The following is a 17,892-nucleotide window of genomic DNA, read 5'->3' as shown; positions in this document are numbered from 1 at the left end:
CCTGCACAATAATGATGGGTGCACAGCTGGTGAATAATTAAGTAGGTTATAATACTGTGCCAAACAAAAACAGTGTACAGCCAAAATATATAAAAAGACGTGCCATGCAAACATCTGTTACCTATTTACAGTGTGGGGGAGGTGAGGGGGGCGTGGGACAGGGGAGAGGGCCCACGAATCAGAGGGTGAATGGGGTCCTGAGTGGCAGCAGCCTCGGGATCCCCTCCTGCCACAGGTTTGGGGTCCCCTCAGGGCCGGGCTGGGGCCAGGACCAGAGGGAGGTACGGATGGGGAGCGGCTGTAGTAGGGTCCGGGTGGGCAGAGGTAGCAGGGGAGGCCTGGGGGAGCAGAGGAAACTGGGAGCCAAGGGGAGGGGCCTGGCCATCACCCAGGGGATCAGGCAGGGGTTCTTGTTGCAGTGTGGGAGAGCAGGTGGGTGCAGGGCTGTTGGGGCAGCCACAGATGGCTGGGTCAGCATGTCCCACCAGATGCTGGTGACAGGCCTGCGAATGCCATTCCACATCCGGCCTGAGGCAGCACACCATCGTGGCATGGGTGTGCCTCAGTACTGTGATGTGTTGCTGCATCGAGTCTGTGTGGACCCTGCAATGACTCCTCCGGCTGCAGTGGTGGTGTAGTAGCATCAGAGGAGTAGCGCGGCCTTCAGTCGGTGTAGGTCCAGCTGTACAGAAGACAAGGATGACAGTGCCCCTCACTGTGAGCAGCAACCAACATCCCCCGCCACCCCGGGCCAAGGGACAGGGATGTCTCGGGAGCAAAGCCCTATGTGGCCTGCACAGTAGGCCCTGCCACATGGGGGGGGCTCTGCAGTGCCTTCAGGACTGTACTGACTGCTGTAGTCCGCACCCCGATTGATGGGCTAGTGGCCAAGGGGGAGTGTCCGTCCACAGAGGGGTCCCCTCGTGGGTGGCAGGTGAGCTGGGAGCAGCCTAGCCCTTCCTGGAGCCCACTCGCACATCTGTGGCTCGCAGAGTTGTCCACAGATATGGGTTCCTGTCTCTTGCCTGTGAACGGGGCACTGGGTTCCACGCTCCTCCGTGTGTCTAGGGTCAGGCCAGTGCTCTTGTAGCTAGTCCACTCCCCCCGCAGAGCTTGAGGCTCGTCCAGCTTCCCATGAGACTGGCAGCAAGATGCTGGCTGTGCCCTGGGGCTGTTTCCTGGGTCTGGGTGGTGCACACTCCTGCTGCACCTGGTTCCACTTGCTGGGACTGCAGCATGAGGTCCCACCTGAGCATCACAGCCCATCTGTGCCCACCTCCCACGCCCTGGGGTTTGTGACATGTAGGATACTCATGGGCAGGACCCTCGCCGAACTCGAAAGATGCCTCGGATGTGGCCTGGCTGCTGGGGAACGGGTTCAGCACCAGGGCGAGGCTGCTGTCCACCAGGGCACCTGCACGGCCTCCCAAAGGTCTTTTGTGCCATCAGGCCTCCCAGAACATCCAGACTGGTGTTTTGTTGACAGATCTTGCTCAACACTAGTGTTCTTCCTTGGGGGAAGAGGGTTATGGCTCTTGGCAAAAGCACTCCATTCTGTTGACTTACTGTGGACAGACTGCACTTCATAGTCTGAACATGTTGCAGGTTTTATCGACAAAAATAGCCATTTTATTGACAAAACCCTGCCGTCTAGACATAGCCTGAGCGAGAGAGAGAGAGAGAGAATCTGTTGGGTGTTTCTCACTTCTACAGTCCTATCCCACTTTGAAACGAATCTTCCTGAAGCTATGTCTGCACTAGGCAAAGTAAGTCAACTGCAGATACGCAAGACGAGCTGTGGCAGTTGCATAGCTAGAATTGCCATATCTGCGCTCGGCTTACTTGGCTGTCCTGACAGAAGAAGGTCGACAGGAGAGTTTCTCCTGTCGACCTCCCGTACTCCTCATGTCTTGTGAGGAGTACAGAGGTCAACTGTAATGCCAGAGAGGTTGATTTCATGTGTCACTACTAGATGCAAAAAAATCAAACCCTGGAAGATCAGTCCTGAGTGGGTTGATCTTCTGGGCTAGTGTGGACATAGCCTGCGAGTTCTCTCTAAATAAAATTCCAGCTAACTGTGAGGGCGGAAGCAGGGAGTATTGCAGTAAAAGCAATTTCATGTTGTTTGCTTAAATGCAGATTGATCTGTGCCTGGCTCTCTTGGCTGCCAAAGAAGGGTCACTTGACCAGTGATTGTCCAGCAGCTTTGACACCTGGGTCAAAACATCAACTTGTCCTTGTCTTTGAGAAACAGGTTTGGGCCCCTCCCCACACTTTTCTGGTGAACTCATTTGAGTCTTGATTTAAGCCTGTGTTCATATCCTGTACAGTGTCGTTGACCACCAAGTCGTTAGTGTTCCAGTGATGCCTCCCAAGGCATGTTCTGTACAAAGATTATTACAGTGGTATGCAAGATGTGCATACAGGGGTGCCTCATCACACTGTGGCTGTGTGCTCTGCAGCTTGTGCTTCATGGGCCTCTCTAGTCCAATTTGCTTTATAGAAATAGTTTCAATGCAATTCGGGCAGCTAGGGATACAGAATTTTGATAGCAAGAGGAACTCCCATGTAATAGGCTTTATTATGATAACAGTGACAGCAGCAACGGTTATAGTTTGGGCTATGTAGATGTAGCCATTCCAACTCCTTACTCTCAGTTACAGTTCACCTGTGTTCTTTGCATATAATGTAATCACGTATATTAGGTTTCCACAGAAAAGAAATTCATTGCTCCTTCCTGGCATTTCCTGACTATTGATAGCTTCATTTTGCAACCTCAATACTTTTAAGTTATTCTAACACCATCAGAAATGGCACTAAAGGTTCTTTTTGTTTTACTAAACAGTGACTAAATAGTTTGAGCTTAACGGGAGACTAAAGCTGAAACAAGGTGTCTAAAGCAAAGATAGTTTGATGCCAAATTAGCACTTAATCTCTTAGTTGTTGTCAAGTTAAGAGGAAGCCCTTGTGGAGAAATCCAGGAAGTACAAACCATGCCGTTCAAAACCGAACGAGGTTTTAATGAATCTTTATGATCCAAAACCACAGGATTTCACACTTCTCTTACTTGAGCCTTTGACATTCAAGCTGAACAAGGACCCAAGTAGTCATGTATTGCAAGGAAATCCCTTTCCTGTTATTAATCAGAATTTCAAATGCCAACGTCTGCTCAAAAGTCATTAGAGGGACTAAAACCTGTACACATGCTGAAAGTACAGAAGACACAGTATTGAGTTAAGAACGTAAGGCTCATAACACTACTCAGCATGCTCTCAGTATACGCTGTGGGTTTTTTCCCTGTTAGAATAAAATAAAACCTTGAAATCTTCAGGGTTTTTTTTGGCGTTACATCAAAAACCAAAGTAACTAGAGGAGGAGAGAGAGCAAGGCTTATCCTTTGTGTGGTTGATATGCTGAATAAGGAGCGTATCTCAACAAGAATCCTATATAGTGCAAGGTAAAGAAGCATGTCCGTATGCTGTTTTAGTCAGTTCTACAAAAGCCTGATCTTAGTCTAGTTGTGGTCAATGGCAACATTCTGTAGCTTTCCAAGTGTATGGATTCAGATTGACAGATACTATGGCCTACATCCTGTCGTGACACGTGTACACTGTTCCAGTATGTATGTGGCAACCAGTGAAGTGGTGGTAAGGGGTCCAAGAATAACACTGAAAAAGGCAAAGGGGTGATGGTGAACAGGAGATTGAAATGCAGTATGGGATCTAAAAAAAAAACCCATTAACGATTTGACTGCCAGGGAATTATGGTACCTTGCCTGGCGTTAAGACTCTGTCTCAATATGGCTGTGATTGTGCTCGCTCCTAAAACACTGAGATAAGCTCTTATTAAGACGACAGACCAAACGATGAGAACTCAAAGAGGAGCAATGATAACAAGTAGGGGACTGGAAACAAAATGCAGGGAAAGATTAAGAATGTTAAATATGGATAGCTTGGTTTAGAGACCAAGGCTATGTTTACGCTACAGGGACTATAGTGACATAACTACACCTACGCCAGCATAACCCTGTGGCATAGACAAAACTTTGAGTGATGGAAGTGGTTTTCTACTGAAGAGACACTGCCTCCTTAAGCAATGGTAGTTAGGTCAACAATCATTTTTCATTGATCTAGCTACATTCACATGGCGGATTAGATCAGCATTGCTCAGGGGTGTGGATTTTTCACATGCCTGAGCCCTGTGGTTACACTGACCTAAATTTTAAATGTAGTCCAGGCCGAAGAGGAAACATGACAGTCTATATAAATACTGAAGTGGGGGAGGAATTCTTTGGAGCGATATGGGGCGTAATGACAAATACTGATATGACACCAAGGCAGATTATTAGGAAAACATTTCCTGACACAGACTGGTTCTTCAGTAGGGGAGCGGCACAAACACCATGACTTGGAGCTTTGTGTAAGACTAGACAATGCACTGCAGGAAACATTCCTGCCCTTGTGAGAGCAAGGGAGTGGATGGTTTAATGGTTGTTAGTTATCAATCTAGATGACTCATACGACGAATAGTTAATGAGAAATGAACTTGTGGTTTTTTCCCCCCACTTTGTTCTAGGTCCAACCCGTAAAATGCCTCCAACTGCCAGTGCCATGGACTTTTTTCAGCTCTTTGTCCCTGACAATGTACTAAAGAACATGGTGGTACAAACCAACATGTATGCCAAGAAGTATCAGGAGAGATTTGGCAGGGATGATGCTTGGACGGACGTCACACTAACAGAAATGAAAGCCTTCCTCGGCTACGTGATCTCAACAAGCATTCACCATTGCGAGTCCGTCCTCAGCATTTGGAGTAGTGGCTTTTACAGCAACAAGAGCATAGCACTGATCATGACACAGCCGCGGTTTGAGAAAATCCTGAAGTACTTCCACATAGTGGCCTTCCGCTCCAGCCAGACGACACACGGCCTCTACAAAATCCAGCCCTTTCTGGACTCCCTGCAGCATGGCTTTGACTCTGCTTTTAGGCCTTCCCAAAGCCAGGTAAGAGTTAACTTATTGGCAGTTATTGCAGCTTATTACATGTTCTTGGTTATTTACCAATGAGCACAAATAATGACACTGCAGAGGAGTGAGCTGTAAGAAGATTGAGACATGAAGACACAATGCAGTGTCGTTGTGACTCAGTATAAATGGCACCTTCTTGTCCATTTAGTGCCCCCCTAGGCCTAGAATCTGTGAGGCTTGCAACTCTCAGAACAATAGAAGTTCCAGGTGTTCAGCCCCTCAGGGTTTGGTGCCATCTTTTGAGCCAAGGTCTTTTCCTTTACTGGTGAAAATCTGTTTTCACTGCTCTTGGCATTGCAGCGCTAGATCTTATTGCCTCGTGCATTGCCAACAAAAGTGCCCACCCTGTTCCACTTGTGGGCTCTATTACTGATGCTGGTGTAGGAGGCAGATATAACTAACCCAGCTGAATTTTTAGATTCCACACTCAGGTTACAGTTGTGGGTAGGAACAACTTCAGGTTTGTAAACTGAGCATGTTTAGTATATGACATTGAGAAACCCAACATAGAAACTTGTACTATTATTGTTGTTACTGATCAGATTTCCAGACAACGTCACATTTAACCAAAGAAACCAAGGTCAAGGAAATGTAACTTCAAAAATAATCACAACCTATATCACTTCCATCCACAGCACAAGCTGTTAAAAAAAAATGACAACAGCTCTGTGAACGATTTCGTTTTCCACCTTCAGGCATTTAGGAAAATCATAAATGTGATTCAAAATGTTCTACTTGAAATACCTTTTAATCAAGCTCATACTTTCAGGGTGTAAAGCTGATCTATTGTGAAGAGCAGCAAAAGGACATTCTTTCTTGTGTGTTTCCTGTGTGATAGTAGTACACATCAGGATGCGTTAGAAGAGTATTTGCTCTCCTCTGAAACGTTGGATATTGACTGTGATCAGTGACAAGATACCAGACTAGGTGAATGTATTACCTGACCCAGTATGGCAAGTCTTATCTTAAAATATTTTGCCACTGAAGTGTAGCTAAACATGAATAGAGCCCAGTAGTAAATAATGGACATTTACATGATTCATAAGATGAGGAAGGGAGAAGATACCAACCAACCATAATGGCTGTAAAATTCAGGACAGTGTGGCAACTCACAGTCCATATATGAATCAGTTTGAGGTTGGAGTCACAAATCAGGATCTCTCGCATTAGGCTATACCAGCAATGCGCTGACTTTCTGGTGCCACAACAAATAGCAAATCACACACAGCAAACATAAAACCCAGAACACACAGTAGCAGATTTAAAAGTAGCTATCCTGCAGCAAAGAAATTTCAAGAACAGACTCCAAAGAGAAATTGCTGAGCTACAATTCATCTGCAAATTCAATACCCTCAGCTCAGGATTAAACAAAGACTGTGAATGGCTGGCTAAATACAAAAGCAGCTTCCCCTTTCTTGGAGTTCACACCTCCAGATCTACTGATGACAATACAACTCAGCCTGCCTGACTGAGCTAACCTCGTTATCCCCAGCCTTGCTCTGGCCTATTTATACCTGGCCTTGCAGATTTCCAGGACTAGCATCTGAAGAAGTGAGTTAACTCACGAAAGCTCACGCTCTAAACTTTTCTGTTAGTCTATAAGGTGCCACAGGACCCTTCGTTGCTGCCACAGATCCAGACTAACACGGCTACTGCTCTGATACAGCAAACATACTGAGAATGGGCCAGCCCACCCATTTGTTTCTGTGGGTAGAAAAATCAAGGACTTACAGCAGCTTGATTGCCCTGGGTGTAAATGCCCAGAACACGAGATTCTTTGACTGAGAAAGCACAAATCTGTTCGTCTATAAGGTGCCACAGGACTTCCTGTTGTTGTCGAAGATACAGACTAACACGGCTACCTCGCTGATATTAGCAAGTAATGACGCCCGAAGCTACCCCACCCATACAAGGTTTGAAAAATGTAATTGGTAGCATCATCTGTACCACATTTGCAGTGACTACATGATTGGCTTTCTGCATGCAGTCTGTATATTTGTGCTTTACTTTGCACAGACTTTTTTTTTTTTTAATAAGACTGACAGCCACTTTCAGCTCTCTTTAGCCCCCCACCTCTAGACTCCCTTGACAGTGCATTTGTTGATTTTTTTTTTTAATAGCGCAGCCTTCTGATATATCAAGCTGAACATCAAACACCACAGCTCTGCAGCAAAATAATTAGAGATGAGAAAGAGGTTAAGTCTGTTTCTAAAAATGGTAAGATAATTACAAGTATCATATTGGAGTACATCCCAGATCCAATCCTGCAGGGGGCTGAATCCTCCAGCTCTGTGTGGAGTCAACAGGAATTGTTAGCCCAGCATTCGGCAGTATTGAGATTCCAGCAGCTGGAAGCAAGAAAAAAAAATTCTAAGTTGGAATTGTCCAGGGTGTAGTTGATATAAGGTAAAATAACAGATCCAAAATGTGAGGACCAACTAAATACAGAACTACAGTAAACTCTTTCATACCTGGCAGCCCTGGGACCAGGAAGTTGCCTGATGTTCAATATTCTGGATAACAGAGAGGTCTATGTAGCAATGCAGAACACTAAAGAAGAACAAGATTACATATTAAGAAAAGAATGTATTCATGGTACTTTAGTTTCCAACAACAGTAGTGTTGTACATTGTCAACTTATACTGTATTTATTTGTATTTTCTTTCATTATGCTGAACGTATGCGTGATCTTTAACTTAAAAAATACTGTATTCTGTATATATTTTAACTTTCACTAGACACGTACTGGGCTTATATGAAATTTAACTAAACTTTATTTTATCTTAAATTTTATTTCGCCACTTTGGAAAAAAAACAGTATTGTAGTTAAGTTTGAGAAGGCTGGATAAAACAGGGTTTACGGTATTAATCCTTTGGAATAGACACAAGGGGAAATGGCAAGAAAGAGCTCCTTCTGATGGCCTGTCAAATGTGTCCCTGTTTAGGGCTATGGAATTTGTGTTGTGGGGAAAAAAAAGCTACTCCCCATTTTTCTAGGGCCCAGTGATATTTTGGAAAAAAACTTTGGGGGTCCTGTTTTGTGCATTGGGGTTTCTATTCTGTCACTGGCTTCTGGGTGGTATGAGGTGGCCAATGTACTTAAGTATCCACCAGTTTGTTTTCATTGATAAAACAAGCTTTGGTACCCAAGCTGAAGCTTTGTTATCCATATCTGGATTTCTAGTACCTCCAGACCTTATGTTCCCCAAATCAGGGGTTTGGCCATAGGCCTGATTCCTGCCCTGCACCTTGCCCAGCCTCCCAAATAGATGTGTATTCTGACCTTTCAAGTCCTCTCTGTTATTGGACAGTTTGTGTAATCAGTATCAACCTTGTGGGGATTGTCACCTTTTGTCATTTGCAGTGACTAAGCGATTCCAAAAAAATCAGTGGTTCCTAGAAAAATGGGGTGTTTTTTTTTTCCTACAACACAAATACCACATGGAGGTTTCTGAGTCGGGTAGAGCCTTGGAGTTATGAAGCCTGTGCTCTTTAGCTCAGGCAGTAAAGTCTCGCACTTAGAGATCTTGCCTTTGATTCCTGCTGATAACCAATCCAGGTGCATCATATCATGTGTTATGGGGGCAGCTTGCAGTTTTTCAGAGATGCAAATTTCTGCCTCCTATCTGAAGAGCCAGATCATACATTTTAAAGGGATGCTAAAATTTTGTGTGGTCTCTTTTGAGGTGCATGAGTGACAGAAGACATCTTGCTGGTTTTTTTTTTTTGTTTCGTTTTTTTTTTGTGAACTCCTTAGGTACAAGGGCTGCAGAAGCTACACTAATATTCAGAGTTGAAGAATGAAATAAATAGAGCAAAGTACTATGACAAAGGTAGATGACAGGTGAACTGCAGGGCAAATCTGGGCTGCCAGATGCTTTAGAACATCCCTGGACATCTTATTCACTTACTATCATTATTGTCAGGTTTTTTGTATTGTTTCTCTCTGGAGCCCAGATTGTGACTATATCTTGACCAAGAGAGTTAGGCCTTTAAAAAAAAACAATTATCCCTGTATTGTGATATGTTTAGCATATGATAACACAAACAAATGTACATAGAGCAAATAATAACCGCTTAGGTTAGGAAGTTATTGCAAGTAGAGAGCCAATTAATAGAAGGCCACTTCCTGTTACAGCACCATTGCCTTCAATTACGCAGACTTAAAGCAGCAGAGGATCTGGCACACATTGCTCAAGATGACAGGAGATCATCCTTGGCATCCCCTTGTCCCAGCAAGCTCATATGAAGAAATCGCTGCCCTCACCAAGAGAAAGGTCAATGGAAGGAGGGATTTGAGCTTCAGCAACTGGCTTCATCTATTGCCACTTGAATGCTATTTGCTTTAGTGAGCTTTGGGTGAAGCTGGAACCTTGAAGGCGCCAAAGGATGTTCTGATAGGTGTTCTGAGAGCAAGTATTATAACAAATCCAGGCATGCCTAGGCCTGAAGTGTGGGTTGCTGTGTCACATAGAATCACAGAACAGTAGAACTGTAAGTGACCTCGTGAGGTCATTGAATCCAGTCTCCTGCCCTCATGGCAGGACCAAGCATAATGTGGCCATTCAGCACTTCCTGGTTGCAACGGTGTCAGAGCTCTGAAGACTCTGCTCCGTGGGCGCAGATGCTTACCTGGCCATTTTCGCTAAGCCATCTGACGCGACAGCCATCTGTCAACAGAACTCACTGTTGGAAGAGATTTGCTGACAAAACTTATGTCAACAGAGGACAGCCACACACACAAGCCAATCAGGAGCGTGTTTCACTCTGTCGACGGAGCAGCTGGTCTGCCCAGCCACTCTCCCAACAAAACAGGCACCCAGAAGCACAGCAGACAGGGCTGCGCGTTGTTGGTTGAGAGAAGGACCTCAGCATCCGCACAGCTTTTTTGTCAACAAAAGGCATTCCTCCTCCTCCGGGAGAGAAAGAAGTGCCAACTTTTTTCAACAAACTGTCGACAAAACCCATTTTGTGTGTGGACGTTCCACAGTTTTGTTGACAAAAACAGGGTTTTGTGGGAAAAACTTGCTAGTGTAACCATAGCCGAAAAGGATATGTGTTAGCTGTTACCTGCAGAGGATCTGCTGTACTCTTGAATGGTGCAGGATCTAGTCAGCAGAAGGCGGTGGTGTGTATACAGACACGCGCTTCAATACCAAGCAGCAGCTAACTTAAGAGATGAGAAAAGCAGAAATAATTAACTGATCAACTCTCCTCCTTTTGTTTCTGAGCAAGACTTGTGACTGAATGTAGATTTGTACCAGGTGTTTAAGTGGGATGGTCTAGGGCAAATCACAGCCTCAGCTTCCCCGTTGTAAAATGCATATCTTCACCTGAAGGGAGTATTGAGACTTACTTAATATGTGCAACCCAAGTTACAATCCTCAAATGATAAGTTTCCACAAGCGTGAGAAATGTTGTGTCTATTTAAATGATGCATTATTTTACTTGATCCTAAAGAAAGAAGGTTGAGTTGTTGGGGGACAATGAGCACTAGGTAGCCTGCAACTTCCCCAGTTGCAAGGAGAATTGCCATGCCAGCTCACATCTGCATCTCTGTTTCCATAGAAAATCTGCACATTTTTGCAAGAGTGCTTTCAGATGGTGCTGTGAATGTTTTATGAGCCATTAAAAGCTGGAGTGTGTCTAAATGAAGGCAAACTGCAGCCACAGTGCTGAGAGCATGTGTGCCTGTTCTGAATTGAAAGAACGATGCTCAATGATTTCTGTATTTGAGACGCAAATAGCTACCTGCGAGGTGACTTTAACTAGGGGCGTGACATCTTCATCCATGTGCCATATTTACTTCAGCACAAAAGTGCCGATTCTTTTATAATTAGGCTCATGTAGAGGAATACACAGGCTAAATTGAGGCTTATTTTTAATTTTGCATTTGTGTGCATGCTTCAAATTTTGCGAAAGACCCACAGAGGTAGATAACTTGTTTTATTCATTTATTATTGTTGAGAAAGGGAGACATGGCCTGGTTAGAAAGTTCTTGACCTGTCACAAGTAGCAAAGATGACCAGGTTGTGTTCCATGGGGCTCTTAATAAAAGAGGGACTCGTATGGTTACCACTTACGACTACTTACGGCTCTTTATGTTTGTCCCCACACTGAATAACTGTGTGTATGTATCACGCGTGCCCTGATAGCCTGTTCCCTCTTTGTCCGAGGCCGTCACCACTAGCCCTTCAGATAGAAATGTGTACTAGATGGATCAGCTCTCAACCAGTGTAAATCTGTGAAGATGTATAGTGTCCCAGTCTCACGTGTTTGATTCCATTCCTCATCATGACTAGCGTGCCTTCCTTTTTACATCTCTCCACCTCCCACCATGTGCAGAATGCTGCTGCTGCTGCTGTTCACAGACACTTGATGAAGCCCAAACTGCATCACCCACATTCTAACATTGTTCTTTTGCCTTCTTGCTGGATTGCCGGGTGCAAAACTGGCCCATTTTTAAACTCCTCACGGATTTGCTCCAGTCTGCATCACAGAACTTACCTCTTCATAACCCTGATCCTGCTCTCAACTCATCTAGCACTAGCCTCCTCTCTGTCCTTTCACAGAATCTCATTGCTGCCGCTACGAGAGACTTCTCCGCTGCAGCTCCTGGCATCAGGAACAGAATTCCTTTTGTCTCTCTCTTGTCTCAAGCACCCTCAGAAAGCACCTTTGTCTCCCCTGAGTACCTCTTAAATATCTCTCCCTTGCTGCTGTTTGTTATTGAGGAAAAAACAATGTCATGTAAACCTGTAGTCCTGCAGGATATAATTGGCGCAAAACACTCTACAAAATAAAGTAACATTTCATAAATAAGCAGTTCTCATAAAATAGTTTCACGTTATAGATCATCCCGAGAGGCATATAACATCGTTGACGCAAACGTAGGCTAATATCAACATTGGGGAGCATTTAAAATCAACGTGGCCAGACAAGGGACAGACTCATAAGCACTTCACTTCTTGTACGTAGCTCTCAAAGCTCAAGAGAGCATTTTGGCGTGGGGTGACAGGCCGTGGCACATGAGGGAGTGGAACAGAAGTACCCTGTCTGTCTCTCATACGGTGGCAAAGGCGATCACAAGCAGACGCTGCCTCTTGACAATACCATTCCGTCTAAACAAAGTGATGTCCTTATTTTGATCACAGGTGCTCCATGAACCCCTGATTGATGAGGACCCAGTTTTCGTTGCCACGTGCACGGAGCGGGAGCTACGCAAAAGGAAAAAGCGGAAATTCAGCCTGTGGGTTCGGCAGTGTTCCTCAACCGGTTTCATCTGTCAGGTGGGTTCTTTGTTTGGTTGGCCTCAGTCCAAATTCTAGTACGTGTACCAGTGTGTGAACCAGGCTTCTGAGCCCTGCAGATGATACCTCCAGAATGAAGTTGAGGCTTGTTTCTGGCACCATCCAGGGAAGCTTGCACTGCCATTACTCATGCTAACCCCGCTCTGTGGCTAAACTGAGGGTCTCCATTTCTGGAGTTATCCAGCTGGTTGCCAGACTTTTTAATTTAAAAAAAAGGCAAAATACAACAATAGATAATTTCTCCCTCCCAAAGATGTCTGAGTCTAGATACCAGGACTCCTGTTCTTTAATGGGGTCGTTTCTCCTCCAGCCGTGAGCACTGCCTGCATCAGACAGCTTAAATTGTATCCGTGTGTGCAGTAAAATTGGTCCAAGTATGGCATCCTGAAAGCCTGCATTTTGTGGCCAATATATTCTGTTCTATTCTTAGCCCTCCAAGAAATAAAATCTGATCTTATCAGAAGATAAGAGCTTGAGTGTAAGGAAGAGTTAAGGCTTCTGGGTGGGTCTGTTATTAAGCTTTGTTAGCTAGATTTTTCAAAAGAGCCCAGGAACAGATTTTCAAGTTCTCAGCATCCACTGTTGGGGCCAGGTGGGCCAGAGAGCATTCTTGGAAAATATGGCTCCTTATTTTGATGTCTAGATGGGAGTAGATCTAGAGATGGGGGAGAAATAGCTCCAACTGTGAGTGCTGAGCAGCTTTGAAAACTCTGGCCTGCATGCATCTCCTTTGGTGGTGTAGGCTATTTGGATAGCTCTCCATTCTGTAAGACCCATTAGGTGGAAAGCAAAAGCTGCATTTTCAGTGGTGCAGGAGAGAGGCAAAGGAATGGGAAGATAACGAGCATCATATGCTTTCCTCTGCCAGTTTTTTGCCAGAAGCATTCTTCTGTGTGACAGGCTAGACTTACGTTATATAGCAACCTTGGAAGTTTTCACTCACCAGCTTTTGGAAGGCCATGTGCTATACAACGGCAATGTCCTTAGTCTCCAAGGAGACTCTTCCTTTTCATACATGCAGGTGACTGAAGGAAAATAGGGAAAGAGACGGAAGAATAAAGTTCACAAATGTATCCAAAACACCCTGTTTAGCCTGGAATGCGCCAGAGCTTTCAGATATGCTGAGCTGCCATTAGGTTTTATTCCCCACTCTTCTCCATTAATGCACTCTTTCAGTGGAGAAGTCAGTGGAAGCAGAGGGCACTTGGAACCTCACAGGATCAGACCCAGATGCTCTCACACAATTATGAAGTTGACACTCATGCCTGACTTGCATCCAAACAAACAATAACCAGAATTGTCTGAATGGCCTTAAGGTCCTTTCCATTATGTAACTCATTCATCATCATCTTAGTAAGATGGGTGGGTAAGAGTGCCCTTGAAAGGGATGAGGATGGACATTGAGAAGCACAAGCATCCATTCCAAAACAGAAAACTTACACAACTTGGCCAATTACAGTGCCAACTACAGCCTGTAAGTACCACCGTCACATCTCTCTCCAGCACATTCACAAAGGCCTTGCAGAAGCCAAACACTTGGATAATGACTGCCTCCTGTTCTGTAAAGGGATGAAACAGCCATTTTATTAAGGTGACAAAAAAGGGGCTTTAGCTGAGTTTCATATAAAGAGGGCAACATAGGGCATCTTTTTGCACACAAGATCTGACGGGAAACTGCTTAATCTTGCAAGGCTGAAAGCTAAGTCTAAGGTGCGAGAAGTCCTCATCAGAGACATGCTGTTTGCAGATGATGCTGCTGTCGTGTCACACACAGAAGACCAGCTTCAGAAGCTGCTGGATCGGTTCTCCAAAGCATGCAAGGACTTTGGGCTCTCCATCAGCCTAAAGAAGACTAATGTACTTGCTCAGGACGTTGCTGATTCTCCATCAATCTGCATTGACAACTATACATTAGAGGTCGTCCACGAGTTCGTTTACCTCGGGTCCACCATCACTGACACCCGGTCCTTGGAGACTGAGCTAAATAGGAGGATCGGTAAAGCAGCCACAACTCTGTCCAGACTTGGCGAGAGAGTGTGGAATAACAACAAGCTGTACACTCACACCAAAATGCAAGTCTACAGAGCCTGCATCCTCAGCACCCTCCTTTACAGCAGTGAGATTTGGACCCTTCCACTTGTGCTGCCTCAGGCGCAACACTACCGTCCTTGAGCAAGCTGGAATCCCAGCTATGCACACGCTCCTCAGGCAGCGGCGGCTCCGCTGGCTTGGCCACGTCCACAGGATGAATGATGGAAGGATCCCAAAAGACATCCTCTATGGCGAGCTAGCCTCTGGCAAAAGACCTCCCGGATGCCCCCAACTGTGCTACAAAGATGTTTGCAAGAGAGACCTCCGGGAAGTAGACATCAAGCCAGACAGCTGGGAAGAGCTGGCAGACAATCGCAGCAGATGGAGGCAGGAACTATACAAGGGCCTTCAGAAGGGGGAGTTGAGGATCAGACAGCTAGCAAAGGAGAAGCGAGCCCACAGAAAGCACAGCAAGGACCTGCCAGACACCCATTACATATGCAACAGATGCAGCAAGGACTGTCACTCTCGTGTGGGTCTTCACAGTCACAGCCGATGCTGCAAATGAGGATGCTAAACAGAACTACGAAGGGCGTGTTCCATAGTCTACATAGACTGAAGGCTGCTACTAACTAAATATAAAAAGAGATAGTAGAGCCAGATAAGAGGAAAATTCACTCCCCAGCCATCACCATGCCTGTTCTGCAAGTCTTTCAACAGATACGTAATGAGTGGGTGACCTAGCGTCCCCTATATGTTCAAAAAAGAAGCTCCCATATACATGCAAATGCAGCATAAAAGTCCTGTAACACCAAGGGGTTGAATTCCAGCAGTCATGGACAAGGAGCTCAGTGGGAATCATGGCCACTTACCTGTGGGCAGAATTTGGCACCATGTGTTGCGTATAGGAGATTTTAATGTAATTCAGTTAAAACAACCCGGAAAAAGAAAAAAAGTAGAGGCAGAAGAGAGAACCGAGTTAGAAACAAGTCAACTTGTTCAACTTGTTCACTGAATGATTTCTGTGAACATTTCTTGTAAATCACTGGAGTTTGTTGCTAGCCTTCAATATTCGAACTTTGAGCTGTTTAGAATTACGTGACTTTGGTCTGCTCCTGCTTGGATGAGCAGAACTCTGAATTCGACTTTGGTATAAACAAATACTCATGTTTACAGGTTCAGCATTCATGAATTGTGAATATTGTACAATATGCATCTGTAGTTGGGGTAATATTCCTGCCAGCAAACTGATTCGGTAGACACTTCATGGAACATATAAAGCGTTCAAACACACAAAGAATGGTAATTTACTGCTCGTTCCGCTTTATTGCCTATACTATGAATAATTTGAATTGCCAAGTCTGGACTCAGGCTCTTGCTTTGGGATGAATTTCCCATTTTGTATCTCATCTCTGCTTCAGAACTTCCTAAGCAAAGCACTACTTCAGTTATTAATATCCTTCTAACGTAGCTTAGCCTGTCAACTAAAACAAGCAGGAATCTGAGCTGAGCATAGGCAAACCTAGTTTGAACAAAATAAATAACCCTGTACGGTTGCTCAGAATGCAAACCCTTCTGGAGGCTTAACATTTCTCTCTTTTTTTCCCCCACTTCCCCAGGCCTATTTTCAGTGTGTGTGTGTGTGTGTGTGTGTGTTATGAATATTATATGTTGACTGCTAAATTCAAGGTTTAGTGCTCTTGTATTTTCTTCCATTAGAGTTGCTGTACTGGAAAATGGGCTTCTCTTTGCTTTAAAATATGTCATGGCCATAAAGAATTGCAACCAGCAGACAGCCTCCTATCTGATTATCCTTTTTTAAAATTCTGCCATCATTAGTATCAATACGTTTATCCAATTTTGGTCAGCGAGGCAGAACAGTTTTCTTCACAAAATTCATTCGATACCTTGTTGCAAATGGAAGATGGGTCTTTTGGTTAAAGTGCGTAAGTGGGAAGTAGGAGCTCTGGGTTTAGGCTTGGTGTGCTCTGTCATTTTAGCCATCTTATTTAAAAGCTTTGCCTTAGTTTCTGCATCTGTAAAACCAGGATAACAGGATGTCATTTCTGAGGCCATCTAGGATAGCTTGGCTGCCACTGACCCTGGGATACAGTGATCTTCCTTTATGATAACCAAGTCCTCCACTGCAGGTCGTTCTGCACCACAAGCAAAAACGAACGGAGGATCATTATAAGAAATAGGTCAGGCACACACTAGTTTCTTACATTGGTGATTTCCCCCCCCCCCCCCCCAGTTGTTGAGGATTAATGGATACTTGTAAAGCACATCAGTGAGAGCACGGGTGGAAAGCACTCAGTGTGAATTATCAATAGGACTATTACAGGAATAGCCTCCCTTATGGAATGTCCGACTTGCAGAAGTAACGCAGAAGTTGGGTTTTGAACTTGGCTCTGTTGTCTGTCCTATGAGCTGAGCCAGCAGGCTGTCTTTCCAATACCTTCCCCTACGTATTTATTGCTGGTGAGCTGCTTTACAAGTCAAGACTTTAATTCTTTAAGTGCAGTTTTTTGGCTACAGTCCTGCTTTCCTTCTGAAAGTATCAGCAAATCCTATTTAAATCAAAATCCTAGACGTGCCTTTCGATTTTACTGTCCCTTGACTCCTCCCTTGCCAACTCCCTGGCTTGCTTTATATTTACACAGATCTGTTAAGTAAGTGATTAATAGGTCACTTAATAGTGCCAACTACCCCTGAATCTGCTCACTGAACTACCAAACAGAACTGTAACTAGGCATTTTAGTGGCCTGTGCAAGCAAGCGTATTTGCACCTTTGACCGGTTTTTCAGATGATGGGAGTTAGGACATTATAGGGTTCTGATAATGCACATATCTTTGCATACTGGTACAGCATGTAGACAATAAAAGTCACTGCCTAATGCTGTTAGGCGCCACATTCATTTTCACGATATTCTTTAACATCCCTGTAGTATCCTCCTCCAACCAAAGTGTGCAATCAGAATGACCTGTGTGGGTGTGGGGATTGTGAGCTCAGACTAGGTTGTGCTTCAGGGCAAGACAAAGCCAATGCCATGGCTGTGGTGGCTAGATGGACATGTCACAGATGTGATGGGCCTAGTCTCGAAGAGAAGGGTGTCAGGAACGGCCTGCCTAGGTCCTAGCCCGGAGTGCTACAAGCACAGGCCGCAGGGAATATGCTTAGTTGCCAGGGTCTCTCTCCCTTGTGGCCCCTGTCCAGATCTATACCCAATGCAGATTTCCCTGTTGGTCTCCTCACCTCCACAGGCTTTGATTTTTATCTTCTGGGCACAATTGAAAATAGTCCCTAGCCCAGAATTAGGGCTGTTTAGAAGAAAAGCCAACGTGTGTTCATTGTCAGGGCAGACTGTCCCAGGATGCTGTCAGACTCCTTATTCTGCTCTCTGTCATAAGCATTGAATCAGGGCGGGGCAGCAACAAGCAAGGGTAGATGCAGTAACAGAACACAGCTAGAGCAGGGCAGGTTTTACCCCTGCCGAGCACTGACTGAAAATGCATCATCTACT

The 17,892-nt window shown here is 44.9% G+C and overlaps 1 protein-coding gene across 1 annotated transcript in view; it reads left to right on the top strand.

The window, feature by feature from the left end:
- The window catches only part of PGBD5 (piggyBac transposable element derived 5), a 108,170-nt gene that overhangs the window by 63,538 nt on the left and 26,740 nt on the right, over positions 1-17,892 (top strand). Inside the window, exons 2-3 of the mRNA XM_074990191.1 lie at positions 4,576-5,003; positions 12,182-12,316. Of these exons, the coding sequence (XP_074846292.1) occupies positions 4,576-5,003; positions 12,182-12,316 (563 nt within the window). The remainder of the gene's footprint in view (positions 1-4,575; positions 5,004-12,181; positions 12,317-17,892) is intronic.

The sequence above is a fragment of the Carettochelys insculpta genome, chromosome 3 (genome assembly GCF_033958435.1).
Source record: "Carettochelys insculpta isolate YL-2023 chromosome 3, ASM3395843v1, whole genome shotgun sequence".
NCBI classification, from domain to species: domain Eukaryota; kingdom Metazoa; phylum Chordata; order Testudines; family Carettochelyidae; genus Carettochelys; species Carettochelys insculpta.
The sequence above is the reverse complement of the archived record's forward strand: the minus strand, read 5'-3'. Positions and strand labels throughout refer to the sequence as shown.